General features: G+C 49.6%; 1 protein-coding gene across 1 annotated transcript in view; it reads right to left on the bottom strand.

Annotated features, from left to right (window-relative positions):
* Window positions 1-3,874: 3,874 nt before the first annotated feature.
* Chat (choline O-acetyltransferase) overlaps window positions 3,875-25,104 on the bottom strand; it is a 43,852-nt gene continuing 22,622 nt past the window's right edge. Inside the window, exons 8-15 of the mRNA XM_021251954.2 lie at window positions 20,730-20,899; window positions 18,559-18,659; window positions 17,498-17,626; window positions 15,864-15,986; window positions 14,599-14,740; window positions 14,418-14,480; window positions 9,052-9,189; window positions 3,875-7,085 (exon numbers count right to left, since the gene is read on the bottom strand). Of these exons, the coding sequence (XP_021107613.1) occupies window positions 6,816-7,085; window positions 9,052-9,189; window positions 14,418-14,480; window positions 14,599-14,740; window positions 15,864-15,986; window positions 17,498-17,626; window positions 18,559-18,659; window positions 20,730-20,899 (1,136 nt within the window). The 3' untranslated portion in view covers window positions 3,875-6,815. The remainder of the gene's footprint in view (window positions 7,086-9,051; window positions 9,190-14,417; window positions 14,481-14,598; window positions 14,741-15,863; window positions 15,987-17,497; window positions 17,627-18,558; window positions 18,660-20,729; window positions 20,900-25,104) is intronic.

Raw genomic sequence — 25,104 nt, 5'->3', positions numbered from 1 at the left:
TTTTTGCTATTTTGGTTGTCTTCTGGTTCCACATGAACTTTAGGATTGTTTTCTTTAGTTCTGTGAGGAATGCTGTAGGTATTTTAATTGGGATTACACTAAATCTGCATATCAGTTTTGGAGATACAGTCAGAAATGAAAAATAATATGATTATGTTGATTTTTTTTTGGTACCAGGGATCGAACTTGGGACCTTGTGCTTGTGAGGCAGACGCTGGAACCACTGAGCTAAATCCCCAGCCCTATATTGATTTTGACTATATTGATTCTTCTATTCAGGAATAGGGGATATCTTTCCATTTTCTGATGTCCTCTTCAATCTCCCTTTCTCCTGTGTCCCTATTTTAAAGGAAAGGGAGCAGTTCCAACATTTCCCCTTCATGATGAAGTTGGGCTCAGGGTGTAGTTCAGTGATAGAGCACTTGCTCAGCATGCAGGAGGCCCAAGGCTTAATCTCCGACACCCTCACTCCCCAGGAAAGGATGCTGTATATTATAGAATTTTGGTTAAAAAAAAAAAAAAAGAGAGAGAGAATTTTTATAGATGCTCTTTTCAAGCTAAGTAATCGTTTTTCTAATTTCATTTTGCTCTGAGTTTGTAATATTAAGTTGTAAATGACTTGTAAATTTTATTGAATTCCTGTTAGAATGATCCTTTTATGTTTTCAGTAAGTTACTAATGAGTAAATGACACCTAGCTGTTTTCCAATATTTAGCTACCTAGCTTGGCGGTCCTTGGTGTGTTGATTTTTTAACATTTATTTTGTTATATTTTATTTAGGATTTCTGCATATACATACATGGGTGAAATGAGCTTGTGTTTATTCTTGATGCTGTGTCCTTGTCTGGCTTCAGTATTAAAGTTATTTTAGCCTTCAAGAATAAATAAGGGAATATAAAAGAGGAGAAGTAATTTCTTATTTACTTTGGACACAACTGTAGTCATGTAATGATCCCTTCTTCAAAAGTTTGGTAGAACTTGTCTGTGAAACTTTATTCCTCCCATCTTTTTTTCTGAGGGTCTTGCTATGTAGTTCAGGCTGTCCTTGAACTCACTGTGATCCTCCTGCCTCAGCCTCCTGAGTGCTGGAATTACAGGCATGCACCACCAGGCCTGGCTTCGTCTTTTTTTTTTTAAACCCCTAAGTGGGAAGCTATTACTTTTTACTGCTAATATCACTGCTTTGATTTACTTAAGACTTCTAAGACTATCAAGAGATTTTATTTCTTCATGCATTTGTTTTTATAAGTTTTATTTCTCTAGGGATGTTTTGATTTACCTTTATATTTATTGGTATAAAGTAATAAACATTTCTCTTCTTATTCTTTCATGTTGGCTTTTTTTAAATTATGTTAGTTTTTTGTTCATATTTTGCATTTCTGATGTTTTATTTCTTTATAGATTTTTTTTTTTTTTTTTTTGGTACCGGAGATCGAATTTGGGACCTTGCGCTTGGGAGGCAGGAGGTGGAACCACTGAGCTAAATCCCCGGCCGTTTCTTTATAGATTTTATTAGGCTTGACTATTTTGTCAGTCTTTTCAAATAACCAGTTTTTGCTTTGTTTTGTTTCTCGTTTGTTATGTTTATTTTTCTTTTGCCAATAGCTTTTTTTTTGGTACCAGGGATTGAACTCAGATCCTTGCGCTTGCGCAGCAGGTGGTGAAACCACTGAGCTAAATCCCCAGCCCTTGCCAATAGTTGTTTTTATGTTTAATCTTTTTCTACTTTCTTTGAGTTTACTGTTTGATTCTTTTTCTTACTTTTAACTTGACACTTAGTTCATCAATCTTCCCTCTTTCTTTTTTCTGATATATTTAAAGTTATAAATTTCTCATAATCACTTATGGCATATTTCAGAGGCTTTGAATAAATAAGGGAGATGAGATAATTTTGAAGTAAGCTACCTATACCATTCTTCTCTAAGTGATTTAAAATTCCTGTTATGATCTCTTCTTTGACCCATGAGTTTCAGAATTATGTGTTTCTTCAATTTTAGAATATTTTAAGCCCCTTTCTCTGTGACTGGTGCTTTCCCTAATCTCTCACACTCCTACATATACATCGGTGCTCCATATGCTATCTGCCTTGGACTTCTTTAACAATTTCATAAGAATGAACATAGTTTCTCTGATTCACAGATTATGCCAGCCTTTAGGATGTTAATTCTGCCCTGCTTGTCTTGGAAGATTTATGTTTTCTGACAGGGACTGTCTGCAGTGGAATGGAATAGTCCCTCGGGGGTATTTGGTGGGTCTGGGGTGATATTAGATTCTGCTAAGGTCCTTTAGTTCTTGCTGACTCAGCCCAATTTGGCTTCTAACATTATAGGCCTTACCCAGAAGTTGTGTGAATGCAAACTTCTCATCTGCGTATGGCACAAGTCTTGGGGACACATCTGGGAGGGCCTGGTTTGTGCTGGGTGTTTGGCTCATGTGGGCTGTCCTGTCCCCTCAGCCAGCTGCTGAGGGGAACCTGCCGACCCCATGGGTCAGCACCTGGTTCAAGACCAAACTTTAGCTCCTGCTTCCTGCTGTCCTTTGGGAAGCCTTCCTCTTTCAATGGAATGTGAGAATTTTTCCTTTCTTTTTCTTTTTTCTTTTTAACTCCATTATATATTTAAAAGAACTCCTGTGAGTAGCTTTTTGTTTTGTTTGCTTGTTTCAGGTGCTGGGGACAGAACCCAGGGCGTCAGGCTTGGCAGGCAAGCACTCAGCCTTGGGACTGCACCCTCTACCCCGGTGTTTTTTTAAAATTCATTTTGTGGAGGGAAGGACTCTTTGGGCATAACTCAGCCTGGCTTGTTGCTTGCTGAGCCTTAGAATTAGAGAGCAAGACCACGGACAGAAGAACCCTGGGCCAATGACGAATAAGGGACAGGAGCAGGAGGAATCCTTGAGGGAGGTGCAGCGGCACAAAGCAGGAGAAGAACAAGGTGGGAAGGAGGGAAGGTACCCCCAGGTGTGGGGACAGCTCCTCCATGGATAGCACAGTGTTTGCCTTCAGACTTAAGCTGCCTGTTTTTGAAAGGAAAACTCAGAGAAACACAAAAGGAGATGAGTTGGATTCATGAAGGGAACTCAGGTTTCTCTCTCTCTCTCTCTCTCTCTCTCTCTCTCTCTGTCTCTCCACTTCTGATTATTTGGGGGCCACCTTTGACACATGTGATAAGTAAGAGTGAACCTACAGCACTGTGATCCTGTCCCACCTTTCCCTCTGCCCTCCTGGAATATCTGAGCCATCCTCTCTCTCCTGGTTGAATCTTTCTCACATCCCAGCCCGCACACCCTCTGAGGCTCCGATTCCAAAGCTCATGCCTTCCATTTGGAGGATTGGTCCTGTCTGTGCTGACAGTGAGGTTGGCAGAGTCTGGGTGACATTCTGGAGGTCCTATCGAGGCAGACCCACAGAAAGTTTATTGTGCCTGGTGCTCCCCTCTACTGCCTGCTCCTTGCTGTCTCTTGTGGGATAAGTGGGATATACCCACCGTGCCACCTACACTGCAGCCAACCTGATCACAAGCAATGCGTGAGGCCTGCTGCCCTCATGCCCACCCTAGAGTGCCCTGCTGTGGGGAGACTTAGCTCCTCCTACCTTTGCTCCCCTGCATCCTTCTCTTTTATTTTTAGAGATGGAGTCTCACTGTGTTGCCCAGGCTGGTCTGGGACTCCTGGGCTCAAGTATCCTTCCTACCTCAGCTTCCTGAGTAGCTGGGACTACTGGCACACACCACCATGTCCAGCATCCAGGAGCCATTTACAGTCTGTCACTATTGCTGGCCAAGCCCAGACAAAGTCCAAAGCACTGTTGACCCAGTATCCTGAACTTACAACGTTATCTTCTAGTAGAAAGAGAAACAGTAGTCGATGTCATCTTTCTTGGCATTATGTTTTATTGAATACAGAGTTAGTATTTAAATAATTTGAATAGAGCGCTTTCGATATACAGTTCTTTCATCATACATATATTTCTTTAAAGCACAAAACTATAAATTAAAATGGAAAGGCTATAAATACACATGTACATATTGCCATTAATCTAGAACTATCTTATAAAAATAGAACTCAAATCTTAACTTTGTATATTTTGGCAACTCAACAGAAATGTAAGGTGGTCACATTTATTAGGCATTGCTCTTCCAAAGGACTCTCTCATTTCCCATCTTTTTTGGGACACAGCCTCCTTTCTCTGGGTCCCCATAGAGATGCTTGGCCATGGCTCAGTGTTGCCTTTTGTAAAGATGTCGTGCACTCACCATTGTCAGAGGGGGAAGACCAGCTTCCAGCCCTTCCTCAGAGTGAGGAGGTGCTCCCTCTGCCTCCATAATGGGTGGCCTCATGGTGCACAGTTTGATGTCTGGATGACAGTGACTTCCAGTTCCCTGTGCTTGAGGATGGCAGGTATGCACTTGGCCTGGTGTATCAGGGCAGAGTTTTAAACAAAACACCAGAACAGTGTCTGCTGGGGGTGGTATCCCAGGTTGGGCACCACCGTCCCCCTGCCAGGCAAATCCTTTGCACACACAGTTCCAGCCCTCGTGGGTTGTTCTCATGTGACAATGCAGGGAACTGTGTCTCTGGACTTTTGAGTCACCTGCTAGCTGGGTGAGGCCCATTCACCCCACTGCTGGAGCTCTCTGCCAGCTGGGAAAGGCATGGAGGGGAACCGGGGAGGACTCAGGCTGCCCAGACTTTGGGTCAACTTTCAGCAGGGGACCTTTGGGCTGGAGGGTGGATGTCAGAGGGGAGGACCAGGGACCCCCAAACCAATGATTTAACTCTGTACATGAGAAGACAGTGCCCAGATGGCCCACTTCACCCTCCACTAGACCTGGGCCCGGGTCTCAGCTTCAGGCTTTCCGTGGCCTCAGAAGCTCAGCAGATGTCAGTGCCTACCAAGCCGGTCCCAGAGAAGGGACACTTGCAGGCCCTGTGGGCTAGAGTGGGGCATTCAGAATGCCACAGGGTCAGCAGGATGGGAAAGTTCTCCAGAACCCCCCAAGGGAGCAGAGTAGTGTAGTGAGGAGCAGGCTTTGGCTGCCCTCCATTTTCTGCACTCCCAGTTTTCAGGCTGCTTTCCCACCCCACATCCCGTGCCCATTTAGACCTCTCATATAAAGCTGATCCTCGAGAAGTTGAGGGAAGAATAGCAGTGATTTGAGCCTGGGAAAGGTGAGGGAGGAGGAGAGAGGTTGGCCAGCAGGTCCAGCATCAGTTGGACAGGAGGAGTGGGCTCTGGGGTCTGTCACACAGCAGGTGACCACAGATGGTGATGATGTACTGTGTATTTCAACACAGCTAGAGAGGGGATTTAAATGTTCTCACCACAAAGATGTGATAAATGTGTGAGATGCTGGTTCTGCTAATAACCCTGATTTTGTCAATGTGTACATACACTGAAATATCACATTGTACCCAATAAATATTATCTATAAATTAAAATAAAACCTTGCTGGGCATGGTGGTTCACGCCTGTAATCCCAGCACTCTGGGAAGGTGAGACAGTAAGATTGCAGGTTTGAACCTAGCCTTGGTAACTCAGCAAAAACCTTTCTCAAAAAATAAAAGTGGGGGATGGGCATATAGCTCAGTGTGAAGGCCCTAGGTTTAATCCACAATAGTGAAAAAAAAGGAAGGGGAGCAAAGCATAAAAAAAATTTTAATGAAAAAGAATGTGCCCCAATATGGGTACCTCTCTTCCACCCCCACCAACTCTGTCGGGGGGCAGGGGGTCTGGCAGGATGATCCAGGATAACCTTCTGCTCTTTCCTGCCCTGGCAAGGTGGGGGTCTCTGTCTCTAAGGCCAGCAGAGAGCCCTGTGTGTGGGTTTTGGTCAGCCTTTTCTGGATATCACATCAGCCACAGGTAGTGGCCCCTGAGACCACTTTCTGAAATCACTGTCAGAGTGGTTTTCTTTAAAACCTCCCTCTGGGAAACAAACAAAAATATATAAACATAAAGAGAAAACTCCACAAGCCCCTGCCTGGTCTCTGCCCATGGGCAGAGGTCATACTTCAGGGTCAGTGTTCTGGGAGGTGGGCAGAGGACATGGAAAAGATTCAGGGGCAGGACTCTGCCTGCTCCAGACCATTGGTTGACTGTTCCTCCTGTCCCTGATGCCACCTGAAAAGCAGAGAGCCCCAAGGACTCCAAGACTGATGCACACATGCTTTTTTTTCCTAAAATCTGTGCGAGATTTCCTGAACTCAACAGAAGCTGCCCTTCTGAGGGAGAAGCATGCCTGGGGCACAGGTCACCATGTCGCAAGGAACTTGGGCTGTGTGTGTAGGGAGCAGATGTCTGCAGGACTGTATGGCTCAGTGGAGACTCTGAATGCCACCATCGGATGCTGTGAATCTGAAAACAAAGCCTCCCCCCCAACTCCTCTCAGAAAGGAAAGGGGGTAATGACCCCGAGTTAGCTTCTGCCTCCATGATTCATTTGTGCGCATGTCACATAATAGAGTGACTCATTGTTTTGCTGGGCAGAAACATCTCCAGACATGCTGGGTCCCTCAGGGGAGGGAACATGAGAATTAAGCTCTGAGGAGCCACAGAGGGAGGTGTTTGCTAGGGACCTCACCACCTGGGAGCCAGGATGGCCTCATTCCGGCTGCATAGGCCACTCCACACCTCACGAGGCACCCTTTTCCCCCCAGCACTCTGGCTTGGAAATTACTTGCATATAACCTGTGGTTTGGGCCTGGGGAATGGGACACTGAAGCAAGCAGCAATGGGCTGAAAGAGGCAGAAAGAGGGCTGAGAACAAGCATGAGGCGGGGTCTAGCAGCTGCAGAAGGCTGGACTTGGAGCAGAAGTCAAGGCTGGTGGTCCTGGCTGGGCCCCCTGGCTTTCTCTTCTGTCGCCAGAGGCCTAGAGTCAGCAGGCTGCAGTGGGCTACACAGGGCTCTCAGATCAGCGAGGCTTGCCCCCACGGCTTCCGCAAATCCCTCCGACGAGGTTTCCTTGCAGCTGTGGAAGCTGGAGATGCAGAAGAGTATGGTCTCGGGCTTCGGGTTGTAGCAGGCTCCGTAGCCATTGGGGACCACAGGACCATAGCAGCAGAACATCTCCATGGTAGTGGGCACCTGGGGGAGAGAACAGGTCAGCAGCAGCAGCATACTGCAACCTGCAACCTGCAAGAAAGGGGGGCTTCCCAACACCCTGGGCCTCCACTGGGATTGGCTTCTCTGGTTACTTTCCACCCTGGGACTTCAACCAAATTAACCAAATCAACAACTAATTGCTTCAGCATGGGTGGACACGACCAGCATAAAAAAACAAAAGAATCTCGCTGCATGACTGTAGAGGGAGAGGGACCCCAGGCCCACTCTCTGGTGTGCAATCTGCTGAGCTGTGGGTTGGAAACTCCCGAGTGAGCTAGGGCTGGGGCTGAGTTTCTCCTTCACCTGGGGGCTGTTTGAGGCATGGTGGCAATCAGGGTAATTTACTAAAAGGCACCCTGGTGGCACCCAAGTGGTAGATAACTTCCCACCGGGAGCAGTTTATGAACTGGAGGAAATCTGGCCCATCTTCTCTTGATTTCGCCCAGATCCTTAATTACTGCCAGAATTTCCTGGCTGGGTGGATTTTCTCCCTGCAGCCAGGCCACGCACAATTACCCAGTACCAGGCTTTTCAAAGATTGCCGTCAACTGGAGTTTCAGTTCTGCACCTAAGACACTTTGAATTCAGAGCACTGGGATTTTACAAGCTGGGTTACAAACCAAGCAAGTAACTTGGAAAGTATTCAAGCCATAAGCACTACTTTCTAGCTGGAAAATAACCACCAAAAAGTCTACACCCCAAATTAATTTTATTAACTGCTCCTAGGGGAAAAATAGGAAAGGTTCTTAGGCCGGTACCAGACAGGGTTTGTTTAAACCCACAGATTTCTGGTCCTGTGTTCTTGGCCTTCAGAAGTGATACTGGCTGTTTGAATGGGGCAGAACAAACCATTAGTCTTGCTAATAGAGTCACTGCATTGTCAGATAAATTTGCCGTGCAATAGCTGCCAGCCAGAAAGCCATTCCAGAGCACTTTTTGCCCGTGGATGGTTTCCTGAAGAATTTATGTTGCTGTGTTCTGACTTCATGTATTCATGGCTGCGAGCTCACCACTGTGATGACAAAATGAAAACACTGAGTGGGTTCTTATCCTCCAACACAGCTTCATCAGGCCTTTCATTGCCATGTCCAGCAGTTCCAGGATGAGGTGGAGCCTTATCTGGGTGAGCATGGGGGCACTTCCTTCCCTCCACAGCAGCCTGTCTTTCTTTGGGACACTGTCCTCCAACAGATGCTGTCTGCAGTACTGCTCAGATGGGCAGGCAGCCAGTCTCCCGCTATGAGACGATACCTGCCACCTGTCTGGAGCCTGTCCAGGCCTGAGGGCTCCCAAGCCTGGGGTCCCCACAGTGAAACAGCACCCTCAGGTGAGGGGCAGAACTCATTGGTGCCTCATGGTTAGAGCACTGGGACAGCAGTGCCAATTCTGCCTCCTTGGCTAAGGTGAAGTCCATGACCACTCCCATTGAAAAGTGGAAAACCGGGGCTCTGAGCTTTAGGTCATTTTGGCAAAAGTGGCTCAGCTCAAGAGAGGCAGAGCCAGGCAGGGGAGGGTGGATGGATGGAGAAAATGGTCATGGGTTCAGTTTGGAGTGCACTTGGGGAGGAGGGCTCATTTCTAGGTTCTGTAGTGGAGTAGGATGGCTATGGTTGACAACAATTAATCGAATGTCTCAAATCAGCTGGTGGAGAGAGTCTTGAATGTCCTAACACAAAGAAATGATAAATGTGATAGATACGCCAATTACCCTAATCTGACCATTACGTGTAGTGCACACAGACTGCAATGTCATTCTGTACCCTGGGAATATGTATAATTACTCTGTGTCAGTTAAAAATAAAATATATATTTTTAAAAACAGAAGAGGCAGAAGCAGAGTATGGGCTTGGCAATCCCACCCGGGGCCTCCTAATCACCAAGCTCTTTAGAGAGCCACTGGTCATAAGACAAGGCCTTTTGGTGATGGCTGCACATGCAGGGGCCCTACCTGGCTGGTGGAGAGGACAAATCGGTTGCTGGTCAGGTACGTCTCATCTGTGAACATCTCAGGTGGCTCCATGCACAGGTCCCGGGCCAGCTCCCGCAGCCCCAGCAGGTGGTTGTCGATGGCCATCCCTGTTATGGCCTGGGGGTTGGGGACAGAGAACAGGTAAGGCTCACACTCCTCTGTGGCCTCTCCTTTCCTCTCCACCAATGCTTCAGCCTCCAGCAGGAGGCCAAGGAGGGAGGGCTAGGGAGCACAGGGTCTCTCCCTGAACTGTGGCCATGCTGTGGGCCCAGGATCAATTCACTTAAACTAGATCCATAATCTAAAAATCCATCTTGAGCCAGGAAGTGGGCATCCTAGCAGAGGCGCCACTGACCTTCAAGGGGAAAAAGATGGTTGAATGATAAGAGGTTTTTGGGGTTTTTTAAATCATAAAGATAGCTAAGCTCCTATCAAATGGAGGCTAAACAGTGAGAGCACCCACATGGCTAGGGTGGTGGTGGGCCAGAAGGGGCCAGGCCTTTGTTCCCTATCTCCCTCATGGACTGAGTTCTTGCTCTTGTCTTTTGATTCCATGATTATTTGGGGCAGTTTGGGGGGGAGGCTGATGGAGATTCAGGGGGCATCCCTAGCCTATAGCAATAAACTTTGGGTAAGCATCAGGGTAATTGGAATTCTTGGGGTTCCAGTTATGTAAGATAGATGCCAGGAAGCTGCTGAGGCCCCACCCTGAAGGACAGATCCCTCCCCAGAACGCTGCTCGGTTATACACAGCACGTTCTGGGATCTGACAACTGTTCTGTGCAGCTGAGAATGATTCATAAAGATGACACTGAGGCCCATCTCTCTGAAGGGACCTAATTATATCTGAAAGACAAGGTGCACAGCCACAGCTCACTTTTATTTGGTGGTGCTCATGGTGGAACCTGGGGCCTCATGCATGCTAGGCCAGTGCTCACCTCAGAGCTCCACCCCAGTCCCACAACTCACTTCAGATGTGCCTGGCTAGGACAGAGAGGAAGGAGTGCGAGCCCTCCCATAGAGTAGATAGCTCTTGTCATTTCCCTGGGTGCCTGTACTCAATCTCTGAGTTGTGTGGGTCCACAGACACAGCCACCTACCCTGTCTCCACCAGTTCATAGGTAGTTTGGAGTACAGCCATGAGTAGTGGTGAGGACAGTAACTCATGTAGGGACCTTTGAGTGGCTCCTGCATGCCCAAAGCTGCCTGGTGCTACAGTGCCAACGGAGAAGGCAGCCAGAGACTGAGCCTGTGGTCACATGAGGGCAGTCACCAGCCATGCAAATAACATGCAGTCATACACCCGGATAAGGCCTGGGCCTGAGGCACATATAGTGGACAGAGTTAGTGAGAGGGGACCTGGACCACCTTGCCCATCATGGGAACTTCTGTCACTCATCTTCAACATTAAGTGCATTCACCAGCTATCAGATGGCTTTTCCAATTCTTTCCTCTTTCCCTTACCTTCCAAGCCACAGGGCACTAGGTTCACCTATCAACCATCTTTATCTCTCCCTCCCCCACCCTCATTTCTTTGGTCAGTTGTTTCTGTCAAGTTAGAATAAATCACTCAGCAGAACAGGATGGCAAGGCCGTGGAGGATAGCTTTCTTTAAAATTTCATACATTTAAACTTGTTATGAAAATTATATACATATGTAATTTAAAAATCCAAGTATATTAAAGGCTCATGTCACCTTGCCAGCACTGATTCCCATCTACAGAGGCAACTCCCTGACAACCTCTAGCTATTGCTTTTAATTTTCACTTTCATTGTTCCAGACCCATGATTAGAATGCCACGACTGCATTTCCCTGTTTTACTTTCAATCTTCTTGTGATAGAAAAGGAAGCTTTAGATTTTTAAAAAAATGTCCCTATTCTGTCAACATACATCCTTCTCCTTGTTTGGTCACTGCATATGTAAGGTGTTCATGATATGATTATGTGAGTATTCACAGCTGGATCATGTAGTACTCTGTGGCTAGATTTCCTTTCCTACTGGATTCTTTGCTTTCCCTAGAATGACACTCTTTAAATCATTAAATTGTGTTTTTTCCCCTCACTTAGATTTCTATGTGTCTAATTTTTAATGGACTCCTAAATTTTCCACCAGATTTCCATTTCTCCTCCCACTTCTTGCTTCTCTATGGACTGAGTACTGTCTAAGTCTGCTCAACAACTGTTGACTTGGGATCTCCTTCTGTTGTCATCCTGGGGAGTCTTTCTACCACTTTCTTGCTTTGAGTCTTCTAATTTTTGGAACCTATATCTTTCTCTTTTATGTTTTTTTTTCTACTTTGGAGGCCTACATCCTCCAGTAGCTGTGAGAAAGATTGCTTAATAAGTAAAATCTTCAAGATTTTATCTGTCTACAAGGTCTTTATCTTTAAACTTGATGATAGTTTAGCTGGGTATAGAATGCATTGAAGGTCATTTTCCCTAGAATTTGAGGCACTGCCCCACCGTCTACCTTCCAAATATGTTGTTAGAAGTTATTTCTGTTCTTCACATTTGATTTTTTTCTATGAGAAATTTTAGAAGCTTCTCTTTTGTCTTTAGTGCTGTGAAGTTTCCATGATATGAGTGTTTTCCATGTATTATGAAATGTACTTGATGAACTCTCTCAGTGTAGAAACTCATGTTCTTCAGTTCTGGGGAATTTTCTTGAACTATTTTATTGATTATCTTTACCCTCCAAATTCTTTCTGAACAACTATTATTTGTGATATTATCCACCTGGACTCAGCCTCCTTTCTTTTCTCTACTTCATCTCTGTTTTTTTGGTATTTGGGGGAGATTGCCTCATCTTGTCTCCCAATCCTTCCATTGAATTTTTTTCATTATATTTTTCTTAAGAGTTATTATTTATTTATTTACTTATTTATTTATTTATTTATTGGTGGGGGCGAGTACCAGGGATTGAACTTGGGACCTTGCACTTGCAAGGCAGGCTCCAGAGCCACTGAGCTAAATCCCCAGCCCAAGAGTTATTTATTTCCTGAAAGGATTTTTACAGTTTCCTATTCTTATGTATAAAATATACATCTTGAAACTTACCAGCCGATGTGTAGTAGTAAGAGGCAGTGTCATTGAGAGGTAAGTAAGTCACGAGAGCCCTTCCTCAGGAAGGTCCTTATAAAAGGCTCCACACAGCTTTCAGGCCTCTTGCCCTCCCATCTGCTGTCACATAAGAGCCCAATGTCCCCCTCTCTGCAGGACATAGCAATAAGGTGCCACTTTGGAAGTGGAGAGCTGTAACCTCACCTGCTGACACTTTGACCTTGGACTTCCAGCCTCCAGAACTGTGAGAAATAAGCCTGGTATTTATACATTACCCAGTCTTAGGCATTCTATCACAGCAGCCCAAACAGATGAGAGATCAAGCAACTCTCTTTCTTCCCAGCCCCATGTGCCCCCATTTTTGGGGGGCTGTCCCCAGTGTCTGTCTGTGCATTTCCAAGGTTCACCAGCCTCTCTCACTGTTGACTAATTCAGTTGTCATTTTTTTCTGCTTTCCAGCTCAAACAGTTGCTGTCACCTTCCTTCCATTCTTTTTATCCTCATGAATTCACAGTATTAAAAAATCCCTTGACTGTTGTTTTGGAAAGTTTCAGAGTGAGTGACAGTGAGTCCTTCGTTCAGCCTACCATGTCTGGGTCTTCCTCTCTACCCTCTGCCCCTCAATACTGCGTGGCTTCCTAATTGGCATCTTTGTTTCTTGGCAAACTGCCCCCATCCAACCAGCCCTTCTGCCCCACACTGGAATGAGGTTGGTAACAGGAAGTTGGTAACAGCCCTCCTGCACTCTGGCCTCAGTAATTGGAACATACTGATCTACTTGCTCCTCCTCAATATTTTATGCTTTGAAGACTCTGCCTGTGCACCTGCTGTTTTTCCTGGGACCAATTCTCTCTCTTGGTCATTCAAGGCTGAGTTGGAGCGTCGCTTCCTCTACAAAGTCTTCCTGGCTTTCAAAAGCAGAGGAAAAAGTTTGCTTCTCCATGTTCAATGTTATTTCCTGAGGGCTCTTTCCACATGCATTTCGACTTAACTTTGAAGGACTTCTCCAATCACAAGCCAGATTCCCTAAGGATAGGATTTATGAGTTCCAGGGTTTGTTTTCTAGCACCTGGCACCTCTCATGGGCATAAAGCAGGAAAACAACAACAATAACAGCAGCAACAACAACAACATATCCATAGATTACAGGGCTGAGTACTTGCTATAGCTTGGGTCTGAAATGTCTCTCAGAGGTTTGTGTATTAAATAAAGCCTTAGCCGTCAGCTTCATGCCAATTGGAAAGGTGCTAGTAGGTGGTCTCCTGGTCATTGGGGATGTCCCCTTGAAGGGGGAGTGGGACCTCAGTCCCTCCTCTTCCTCTCCCTCTTTCTTCCCCACCATGAGTTGAAGGTTTTGCCCCACCATGGGCTCCTGACATGATGTGCTGTCTCGCCACAGCCCAAAAACAACAATGGGCCAACTGACCATGACTGAAATGTGAGCCAGAATAAACCTTTTCTCTGTCTTTATCTCAGGTTATGTGTTACAGTAATGGAAAGCTGTGCTTCATTTTCCTCAAAGAGAACAAACATGAAACTACTGAGATGAATTAAAGAGCTAGCCAGTGAGTTAGAGGAAAGTCTACACTGGTTCCGAAACCCAGAAGTACACTGTACTTGCTTTCAAGTGCAGAGAGTGGAACCTGGCCAATCCTTTCCATAAGTTATCTGACCCTTTGCAGACTACATTAGAATGGTTTGCAATTAATACATTGATCACCAGCCCAACTGATACTCATTCTCTAATTTCGGTATGCAGATGATGGCTTTGCAGTACCAGAAAATAAATTATTTTCTTAAACTAGGGAGACATTTCCCTTCCAATTTTGACGTTGGTATTAATTTTCAGCAAAGACTTTCTATTCATAGGTAGAATAAATAGGAACAAGGAAACAAGAGGCAAAATCAGTTCGAGGTAGGAACAAAAGTCACCTTGTTCACTGTGATTGTGCCAGGGTACAGGCTGCCCTCATTTGCCAGGCTGGAGCCCTACACCCTCACATTTAGCTTCTGTTGTATAAACTGTAAAGTGCTGTATGCACACATTTTGTATGCTATTATTCCAAAGGATTTCAAATGCCACTCACTCTGCTCTTGTAAGATCTGGTGGACAAGCAGGAATTCTAAAAGCAAGAAAGAGGAGGCTCTGAGAGTGGGTGGCCTGCTGTGTCACCAAGCCATAGGTGGCTAAGCTGTGACACAGGGCCTCACACAGGCCCCAGCTCCTCGAGGGCTTTTGCACAGCATGGCTGTTTTAGTCCACCAGGCACACAATGTCACTCACCATTACTGTGTACTCAGTCTGGGCACGGATTGCGTCCCTCAGGAGCTGTCCCTTCTCAGAAGCCTATGACAGAGAAGAGAGACAATGCCCAGGGCCTGAGATCTCAGCTCCATGGCCAACAGAAACAGAGACATAGGCATTGCTGGCCTCCGGGTGGCTTCCTGGTTGGAGCGGGACTTACGGGCATGGCAGCCTCATGGTCAGTCATGGCTCTCACAAAGGCCAGTGCCTCTGGAGTGGCTGATCGGATGTTGTCCACTCGCCCCTCCTGGAACCGCCGGATGGATGCACTCTCATAGGTGGGCACCAGTCTCCGGTGGTGCCTGCAGAAGATAAAGATGAATGGCAAGCGGTAATTTATTCTCAGGAAATCATAAACACAGAAAGAAAAATAGCCTTGGCAGGCTTCATTGTTATAGTCCTGACTCGACTTGGCTCTGTATTTCAATTTAATGTTGATAGGATTGAGAGAATCCCCAAGATGAATGCCAGCAGCCTCCAACAGCAAGAGTCACATTACATGTGTAGAAGGTAGGGCACTGCGCTGATGGAAAATAAGGAGGTGCCTGGGTGCTTTCTGTGACATCCCCAATCCACTGGGAAAGCTGGAATTTTCTGAGATCCACTGACTGTTTGATGAACAGTGGAGAATGGAGTAATTGTGCAATTAATCATTCAGACCCTGGAGGGAATTTGGTTTTATTTAAAATAATTCAGTTGTAACCTCCAGACCCAGGCAGGGGTGAGAGGGGGTAGTGTGGGTGGCACTGTGCCCAGGTCATGCATTCAGGGTCAGCCAGGCCCATAGGCACCGAGGCTGCACCTTTCCTTCTCCAAGGAGGCTGAAACAGGGCAGTCCTTGGAGCTGGGTGTGATGTGTATCCTACCTCCCTATGGATGGTTCTGGCCTCCTGGACATCCAGCTGAGGAAATGGTGCCACTGGTCAGAGAACACCTCTTTCCTTATGCCTGAGAACTGAGTGAGCACCTCCCAACCTGCATACCTGGCTTTCACACCCACTTCCTGGCAGTCAGCCCAGTCCTTGGTGTTGGGGATGGGGAGGAAAAAGAAACAGAGCTCAGAGAGGGGCAGCGACAGCCCAGAGGTACACAGGGAGTGTTCGTCCTGCCTCTTTCGTGGGCTGCTGGGGGACACTGAGGTAGGAAGGAGAATTAGGTGGAATGGAGCCCCAGGTGGCTCTTCAGAAAGGAAGTGGAGATGGCAGGTGGGAGGGCCCAGCGAATGGGCACCTGAGGTTCATAGTGATGAGCAATGCAGTCTGATTCACCGATCCCAAAGCTGAGTGAGGGCAGAATTGGGGGACCAGGCCTTGCTCACATTTGCTGTCCCTGCTTGTGTATCCTTCCCTCTCCTTCCTGAGGCTGGCTTTGCCATTCTCTGGCCCAGGATGCACCAGGCTCCAGAGTCACTGCCATGGGTCTCACCTGTAGAATGCCAGCTGCAGGGCCACCTGGATGAAGGCATCGGGGCTGCACTTCTGCTTCTTGATGAACGTCTTCCCATAGCCAGCAAACCTGTACACGGTGAAGTCCAGGTTCTTCACTATTCTGGGAGGCAGAGAAAGGGACTTGGCTCACAAGTGCCCCGAGCCCACTGCATGACTCCAGCCTGGCTAGCCACTCCACAAGGCGAGGGTATGGCACCCATCCCCAGGAGCACCTGGGCAGTCACAGATGTGCTGACCATGCATGTGGCAGGAGCACACTGGGCCAGGCTGCCCTGAGCAGAAGGTTCCCGGCGGGGCAGGAGTGGCACTGCCTAGGGGAGAAGCGTCCCACATGGAGCAGGGGGCAGGCAGAGCACATCTGCATGGGCAGGGCCACACTGCCCACAAATATACTCCCCACCACAGGTAGGCCTGGAAGAGGCCCCTCCGCTTGAGTGACCAAGGAAAAGGCATGTCTTTCCTGCATCTCTGTGGACTCTAGGGAAGGGGTGCCTGCTCCCCAAGACTCAGAACACCCACCAGGGCCTCACCAGTGACCCAAACCCATGTTATCCAGAAAGTGCTACAGCTTCCCATGACATGCCTGGGGCTTTGTCACTGTCAGAACAACAGAACAAGTCCCTGCATCTGCACGGAGATGCCCGAGCCCCACCAATGACACACTGTCTCCTCTTCTCCTTTGTGGGGAGGCTGGGGTCCTCTGATGCCCAGGACAAGGTCCAGCTAGGCCTGTGCCATTTGCCTTCCTCCAACTCTCCTCACATTTGGGGCTCTGGGGGCCACACCAGATAGGGGACCTGGTGGGAGCTTGCTCCACAGCCCTGCCTATGGACAGACTCCTGGACAGACTGCCACCACTGTCACTGAGCTGGCCTGGATGCCTCCTGCCCTATCACACCCCATCCTCAGAGCTGCTCCTGCCTCCCCACAGGCTTTCCTCATTGTCAGAAGCAGGGGCCATCTGGGTCTCTGACAGCAACCAACCTTCTCCCCCTGCCCCAGGGCCTGGCAGGCTCCATGTCAGTAGGGCTCTCCACTCCCCCACAGGGTCAGCCTGCCTCTGCAAAAACCCTCCTGCGCTGTCCAGCAGAGTTCACCTCCATTTCTCCATGGGCTCAGGTCTGCCCACCTGCCTCTGCTTTGGCACTTCCTGCCTCACGCATTGTAGGTCTGGGGGTTGAGGACAGACCCTGTGCATGTTAATGTCTCTTCCCAGGTCCCATGCACTCCAATGTTCCCTGCCTGGCCCACTAGATCAGGGCCTAATCACCCGTCCCTCGGGGACAGAGGCCCCTTGCCAAGCACCCTGTGAACTCGGCACACTGAAGCAGCTTGGATTCAAACGACCTATTCAAACCAGCTGTTTATAGAGCAGGGAGGGTCCTGCCTCAGAGCTGCTCAGTGAGGCAAAGTCTGTGAGGGAAGTGGCTGGGCATTTGCATTTATGGAAACAACAGACACCTCAGCAAGGTTGCCTCCCCAAACTCCAGGCTCCCCTTAGTCTGACTACACCTCTTCCATGGGTGCAGGTGGGGTGCAGCCTGGGGAGGCAGGGCTGCTAGGTCCTTGGGTCATCAGGGAGTGTTGGCTGGCCACCTGGGGGTCCCTTACCTTTGGAGCTTTTCTGCCGAGGAGGCCAGGTGGCCCTGGATTTCTGGGGAGCATTTCCACCTCAGCCTCCTGGGTGCAGGGAGCTCACTGACAGAATCTGAGAGGACCACCTTCTTGCTGCTCTTTGTCCTGCAGTGCAGAGGGGAGACTGAGGCCCTGCATCTAGAGGGTGCATTGTTTTTCCACCCCCACATACATCCTAGCTGTTGATGTGTACAGCCTTGGAGTTTCAGGGGGCTGAGCTGTACCCCAAACCACTGTGCAGATGAATAAACAGAAGCTCAGAGAGGGCATTAAAATCAATGAGTGGCACAGCTGGGATTCCATCCAGCAGCCCAACTCCAAAGAGCATGCTCTCTTTTGTCTTTTCTTTCTTTCCTTCCTTCTGTTCCTACTGTTCTTTCTTTTTATTTTTTAACTGAAGGTTGAACCCAAAGCCTTCACACTCAGCTACGTCCCCAACCATTTTAAATTTTTAAAAATCTTTAGACAGCGTTTTATTAAGAGGCTACGTTGCCCAGATTGGACACAAACTTGTGATCCTCCTGCCTCCACAGTATTTCTTCTCCTTGGATTCGTATTAGACCAGTTACAGCAGTGATGCTCATATAATGCTCAGAGAGAAAAATAGCAGCCAGCTGTGTTGTTCTGTGTGTAGGGTTGGTTTAGGTTCCAGTGATCCCAAGGTATTTATGGAAGAAGCTGAGAATTAGAAGCCAGGAGAAGACACTGAAGACAGTGAGCAAACTTGTGAGTGGGGACAGAGCGGCCCAGGAGCAGGGTCCCCTCTGCACTGGTCACATAGGCCCAGCATGGCTCTGGACAGGTGGCAGGAAGGGATGGGGCTTCCCAGGACCACAGCAGATGTCCTGAGGCCCTTGTCCCACCCTCTCCTCAACAGCCCTTGATGTCTCCCACAGTCTGCAGCTTCCATCTGGGCCTGTAAGTCTCATGATACCACGTCTATACTGCTGCCCAAATGCATGCCTTGCCAAGTCACTTCTCAGCCTGACACAGCCCCGCTGGGGCTCCTGGTCCCCTCTACTCATCCCTAGACTCACATATGCTTGAGCAGGTGCTCTGTGCACTGCACAAGGACGATGCCGTCGAACGGGGAGTGTTCGCACACCACGCCACACGTGCCATCTCGGCCCACCACGAACTGCAACAGAGCGGGCAGGGGCCAGGTCAGCTCTTGCACCCAGCCAGGGGCACCACTCCTTCATGGACACCAGGGACGGCACTTCCCAAAGGGAGCAGCACAGTGACAGCAGCGGGAGTCTCTAGATAGCGCTGGGCTGGGTGGGTGGCCTCCCCACAGAGGCCCAGTGCGCTGACCTGGCCTGTCCCCTCCCAGCACACAGCACAGGCCTCATCCCATGGTGGCCTCTCAGTCTGATAGGCCCTGTGTGTTTGGCCATCATTGGTTTTATTCCCAGACAGAGACCTGTACCCCGCCCACCCCCAGAGCAGGTGCTGGGTCCTGCACTAGGAGTTGATGAAATGTGATGATCGGATTTAGTTGTTGAGCAGATTTCCAGGGAGAAGAACATCCCTTGACCGGAGGGAAAGGAGTAGATGGAGGATGTCCCATGCAGGGAAGGGTATGGACAGAGGATGTTCTGTTAGCTGCCATCAGGACCCCAGATCCTACTTCTACTGCCCCGGCAGCCTTGGTTGCTTCATCCAGCCTCTCCAGCTCGATTGGCTTCAGGAGGCTGTCATTTAAAACTGTCCCAGTGAGGCCCAGTTCGCTGGCTGGAGATGGAGACTAGGGAGTGCATGCATGCAGGACTCTTGGGATCCTTATGATTTCACTTTGTTCGACTTCACGAAGGCTTTATTTAGCTGACTAGGAAAAGGAGCTATTATAGTTTGGATCTGAAATGTCCAGTGAAGTCTCTTGGCTTGGGCCCCAGCCCATGGTGCTACAGGGAGGGTGTGGACCCTATGGAAGGTGGGGGCTGCTGGGAGGAAGTCAGGTCACCAGGGCATGACCTTGAAGGGGACACTGGGACTGAGTCCCTCCCCGTCTCTCTGCCTCCTGGCCATCATGAGGTGAGAAGACATCTCAGCCATGACATCCTGTGCTGTCACAGGCCCAAAGCAATAGCACCAAGTGGCCATGGACTGAATCCTCTGGAACTGTGCCTCCATAAGTCAGTTATGCCAGGTGCGTTGCCACAGTGATGGGCATCTGACCAGCACAGTACAGTGCACAGGGGTCCTGGGGGAAAGAAGTGAGAGGACAAGATTTGATTCTGAGTGCAAAGGCCAAAGAGAGCAGGGCCACCTTGCCACTCTTCATGCCCAGGTGGACTCATCCCCCATCTGTAAGCCACAGAGACCCCTTCCCAGGACCACAACACCCCCCACACTTGAGCCGCCTTTCTCCATGATGTTTCCATCTCCATCATGGGCCAGAGACTGCAATCTTTAATGTCGCTCCACAGTCTAGCAATCGAGCAGCCTTCCCTTGATGGATCGTCCTTCCTCTCCCCCAGAATCTGGTCCACCTAGCCTCCTGTCTCCCCTAGTCCTCTGTCCTGCCCACCCAAGGGGATTGGTGGCAGCACAGACTCCCCTAGGAGGCAGCGGGGAGAATCAACGCACAAACCAGCCAAAAGGATAAGCCTAAGGGGAAAGGAGACAAGGAGATGTACAGAAATGTGCACTGCAGGGAGCAACATCAACCCAGAGGGATGCACAGCCCTTGTGGGAGTGCAGTAGCTTTAAAAATAGCAAGGTCAGATTTGGGGTCAGTCTGCTAGGGCAGAGGATGGGGAAATGGAACCACCGCCCGACTCAACTCATCCCATCTGCATAGGTAAGTGATGTCATGAGAAGAAAAAACATGAAATATTTTATTTGATTTTATTTTAGGACTTTTCTGAGGAGATGCTGTCTGCCCTGCTGCTCAGGGATGAAGGAAAGGTGTGTTGGAATCTGCTCAGGGATCAGACATAGTTCTTGGTGAAGGTGCTGAGGAGTCCCACGGTGGGACCATGGAACACTTTGGCCTGGGTGCCCACGTGTGACCCAGGTGTGACCAGGGCTTCCCTCACAGGCCGCAGGATGGTGAAGAAGTTTCAGCTGGCCCAGCTACTTGCATAAAAGAGCCCTGGCCATTCAGAGGTGGCCAGCAGCCCACCTCAGGCCTTTCTGCTGTCCTGGCCACCAGCCCCAGCCACCCAGGGCCACAGAGGACGTGTGCAGGGCACAGTGCACTTACCTGCAGGGACTTGTCGTACCAGCGGTTGGCCCCGTTCTGGCTGCAGCCCCCTCCGTGGAGGAGCTGGAGCGCCCTGTGCGTGTCACTGAGGTCCCCACCACTGGGGGCATCCAAGCACACCAGGCAGATGCAGCGCTCGATCATGTCCAGTGAGTCGCGGTTGGTGGAGTCTGCAGGGCAGGACAGGCAAACATGGTGGCCTTGGCGCCTGCCTGCCCTCCCCAAGCCCACACTGTAGCCCAGTGAGGTCAGGGGACTGTCCTGACCTCTAACCTGGCCCAGGGTCCCTGGGTCCAGTCCAGTCCAAGCATGAAGATGGCCCCAGCCCCACCTGTGCATGCCACACATGTGTGTTCTGAGCTGTGATTTCCAAAGATCTGACTCGGGGCTGAAATGCAATTGGGGTTTCCCATGAACATCTGAAGGAAGGGTGTGGCCTGCCACCCTCGCACCAGCTGTTGGTTTGGGGGAGAAAAAGTGGAGCCACAGCATGCTCTATGGCAGAGATGTTGAGCTGCCTGCCACAGCACCCTGAGCCCCTCACAGCAGCCCTAGCCTTTAGCTTGGCACATGGGCTACCAGTGAAAGCTACATCCCTCAGCCTCTCTCTTTATAGCCAGGGCCAACCAGGTTTCTAAATTCCGCCAACAAGATCTACAGACACTCTAGGACAGCTTCCAGAAAGCCTCCTTAAAGAACGGGTATGTATTCTTTGCCCTTCTCCATCTCCATTCTACCATCCTCCATTCTGCCACGTGGAAGGTGGGTTTGATGGCAGCAACTCTGGCATCCATTTTGCCTTCCCCAGGGATGAGGAAAGTTCTCCCTTCCAGTGAGGCTGCTTAGTCTCTAAACCTTCCTGCAAGTCTCCTCAGTCCCTGGCAGGCAATGGCCACTTGGCCAGTCCCTGCCCTACTCAGGTGATTTTTCCAGGTTTGTGACAGGTGTCTGCTGATGTTCCTAACCATACCTTCTACTTTTGGCAGATCCTTGGGGAAGGAGATGTATCCCACCCAGACCTTCTGGTCTGGGGAGCCAGCCTACACTTGGGACATCCATTCACCCATCTCCTTCCTGTCTGGGTGTTTTGGGGGCTCCCACACCCCTCTTGGCCCTGTGGGCTCTTGCACATCTCTTGGCCTTTCCCACCTTTCCCTGGACAGCATCTTGGCCTGGGCTATGCCCTGGGGTCCGAGGGCACAGGATAGCTCGTGCCTGGTACCACCCTGCCCTCATTTCCTTAAGCTGCCCACAAGGAAAAATGCAACCTTTAACTCCAGCACCCAGGCTCTGGGGCCAGCCTTGCCTGCACTCAGGCTTGAGGCACCCTGTGCCCCTGCTGAGGACCTGTGCTCATTCCACATCCTCACCCCCCTGCATGCTGTTCCAGGCCATTCCTCTGCCACACTGCCTGTAAAATTCCTTTGTCTCAAGACCTCCTGAGCTCTCTGACACTCTAGCTGGCTGGCCCTGCCCTTGAGGACTCGACAGCTGGAGTGCCCAGGCTCTGTAGCCTGCTGCCTGCAGACAGCAAGCTCTGCTCTGCTGCTGGGCCAACCTCACACAGCACCTGGGCTGGGGCAGTGCGGTGACAGGGGACAGGACCCTCTCTGCCCCTACTGCCTCCTGCAACCCAGCATGTGGCCCTGCCACCACTCAGAGCCCCGTGCCGCAGGCAGTGGCTATTGTCCACTGCCTGTGTCCTTAAGTCCTCATCTGGTCCCATCCCCAGGCCTGTGGGTGCAGGAAGTGTCCTTTCTTGGCCTTGACTGTGACCCAGCTCAGAGAAGGGCCTTCAGGGACCCTTTCCATCAGGAAAGGTCCAGGGCCCTCAAGTGCAGGAAACCGCTAGCTTGGGATGGTGGGAAGTGAGGCGAGCTGAGGCTGGACAGGTGGCTATTCCTGACTGTGCCCTGTGCCAGGTCCCTCAGGGCCCTCTGGTGCCCTCAGAGCCTGGGGAGGCCTTGGCCATGGTCAGGTTCTGATCTGGGAGAGGCCTGCAGGTGGGGGACCCCAGTACTGGAGCATAGCAGGGATAGGAGGCAGAGCTTCTGGGTGGGTGCTTGGCCTCCAGCAGGTAGGTGAAGGCAGTAGCATTCAGCCGAGGTGGAAGAACACCATGGCTTGAGGTATTAGCCAGTCTCTGCCTAGCACCTACTGTGTGGGTACCAGGCTAAGCATGTACACTGACAGCCACAGAGTAGGCATTATCAGAGACTAAATATCTTGACTTAGGCCATTTCTGAGGCCTTGCTTGTAAACAGGGGTGAGAATGATCACCTAGTAACAGGGAGAGCTGGGTTGGATTCCAGTGCCCAGGTGAGCAGATCATCTAGGGCAGTGAATGCCCATCTTGGAGAGTGGAGTTCACCTGGCAATAGTAGGGAGTCACCAAAGGGTCCTGGGTGGAACAGAGCCTCCAGGCAAGAGGAGCTCCCTGAGGAGGGTCCAGGCCTTGCCACGGTGTGTAGGCTGCCCAGGTCTGGCCGATCAACAGCACCTGACAGGAATGAAGTCCTGGCTCATTACCCAGAGTAAAATGGGAGCAAGACAGCAGCGCTGGGAAGCCAGGTGGCCCTGCAAATGAACTCCCTGCAGCCAGCTCTGATCGGTCAAATGCTGACAAGTTCATCCTGTGAGAAGAAAATGAGCTACGCCCCATCTCATGCACATGATTGTGGCCCGAGTAGAGTGGGTGCAGGGTGGTGGGCTGAGGGCACACGGCAGGAGCCATTTGTCTCATGACAACCTCCTGGAGCACATCAGGGCTCACTTAATGTGGCAAATGCATCTTCCTCAAGGAGCTGGCTTGGGAGTGAGATGTGGGAGTTGGGTAATAGAGGAATTAGCTCTGACATCCACGTCCAGGGTGGGCAGCTTCCCTGCAGGAATTCCACAGGCTGGAGGCTCTGGGAGCCCTGGGCCATTGGCAGAGGCTGAAAGCTGATCGACTGACTCAGGTTAGCAAAGATAACCACACACCTTGCTCCGTGGCCTTTGCAGGGCTGCAGAGCTCTCAGGTGCTGCTCCTAAAATGTACACCCGTGTACAAACACACACGCCTTGCCATGCCCACCTGCATAGGAACACAGACTCGTACATCACCCTCTCTGCAACACCTGTTTCCTCTGTGTTACTACCAGGCATGTGGGCACAGCTCAGATTTCCACTGTGCTGCCCACCCCTCTTACAGCCAGGGAGGTGGAGGCACTGGGCTTCTTCTCTGAGGTGCAGAGCTTCTAATCCTCTGCAATCCTGTCTTAGCATCTTTCATCCCAGACTTGGAGTGGAAAAAGCCAGCAACAGGAAATCTCAAATGAGTGCTGAAAACAACACTAAAACACAATAGAAAACTCCAAAACAATCCCTCTTGCTCTCTGCCCAATGACCCAGGAAAAGGCAGCCTCTCAAGATGTGGGGCTCTTAGGTAATAGCCATCCTGCTTCAGCCAAGGACCGGGAAAAACTGAGTTTCTCATCCCCAAACCTCCTGCCAGCAAACGCCCAGTGGAGGTGGAGACTTCTTCCATCGATGGCCTGCAGGGTGGCATCACAACTCCTGGGGGTGCCAGGGCAAGCAAGGTCTCACATGGAAACTGGATGGCCACCTCCACCAGGGGGCTGTCAGTCTCCCCCAGTCTCTACTGCACAGCATCAGCCAGACCATGGAGACAGCAGGGACCCCACCCACAGTGATGAGGCATCACTGGCCCGGAGCATCAGCAGCCTACGTGTGGAGCCTCGATTGTGCCTTCACCTGCTGTAAGAAGGCAGCCCCCACCTGTAACATGTGGCCCTCCAGCCTGCTATAGCAGTGTCAGGTGAGTCACAGTTCATAACACAACAACCCAGCATTCAGTTGGAAATCACACATCATACCAAGAGCTAGAAAATCTCCACATGAATTAAAAAAGAATCAATCAATATTGAGGTGACAGAAATGCTAAGATTATATGAACAATAGTTTAAATGAATGATTATGAAAATGCACCAATAAGATTTGAGCAACTTTTGAAATGAATGAAAACACCCAGAAAGTCTCAGCAAAGAAATACTGTCAAGAAAAAAAAAGATAAATAAGAACCAAACAGAAATTTTAGAAATGAAAAAAAAAGAAAAAATTTTAGAAACGAAAAAAATAAAAAGCTCAGCACACGGATTCAAGAGCAGGACTTAGGTGGCAGAGAAGATAATCAGTAAACTTGAAGACGGCACAACAGAACCAGCCAATCTGAACAACAGGAAAACAGACTGGAAAAAATTTTAAAATAGCCTATGGGGACAGACATGAAAGGCTGAACTTTCACATTATCAGATTCCCAAAGGACAGAAGGGAGCAGAACAGCAAAGTACTCAGAGAATCAATGGCTAACAAC

Source organism: Heterocephalus glaber, unplaced genomic scaffold (assembly GCF_053883595.1).
Source record: "Heterocephalus glaber isolate CG9 unplaced genomic scaffold, H.glaber_assembly_v1.0 deba00001150, whole genome shotgun sequence".
In the NCBI taxonomy this organism is placed as follows: domain Eukaryota; kingdom Metazoa; phylum Chordata; class Mammalia; order Rodentia; family Bathyergidae; genus Heterocephalus; species Heterocephalus glaber.
The sequence above is the reverse complement of the archived record's forward strand: the minus strand, read 5'-3'. Positions and strand labels throughout refer to the sequence as shown.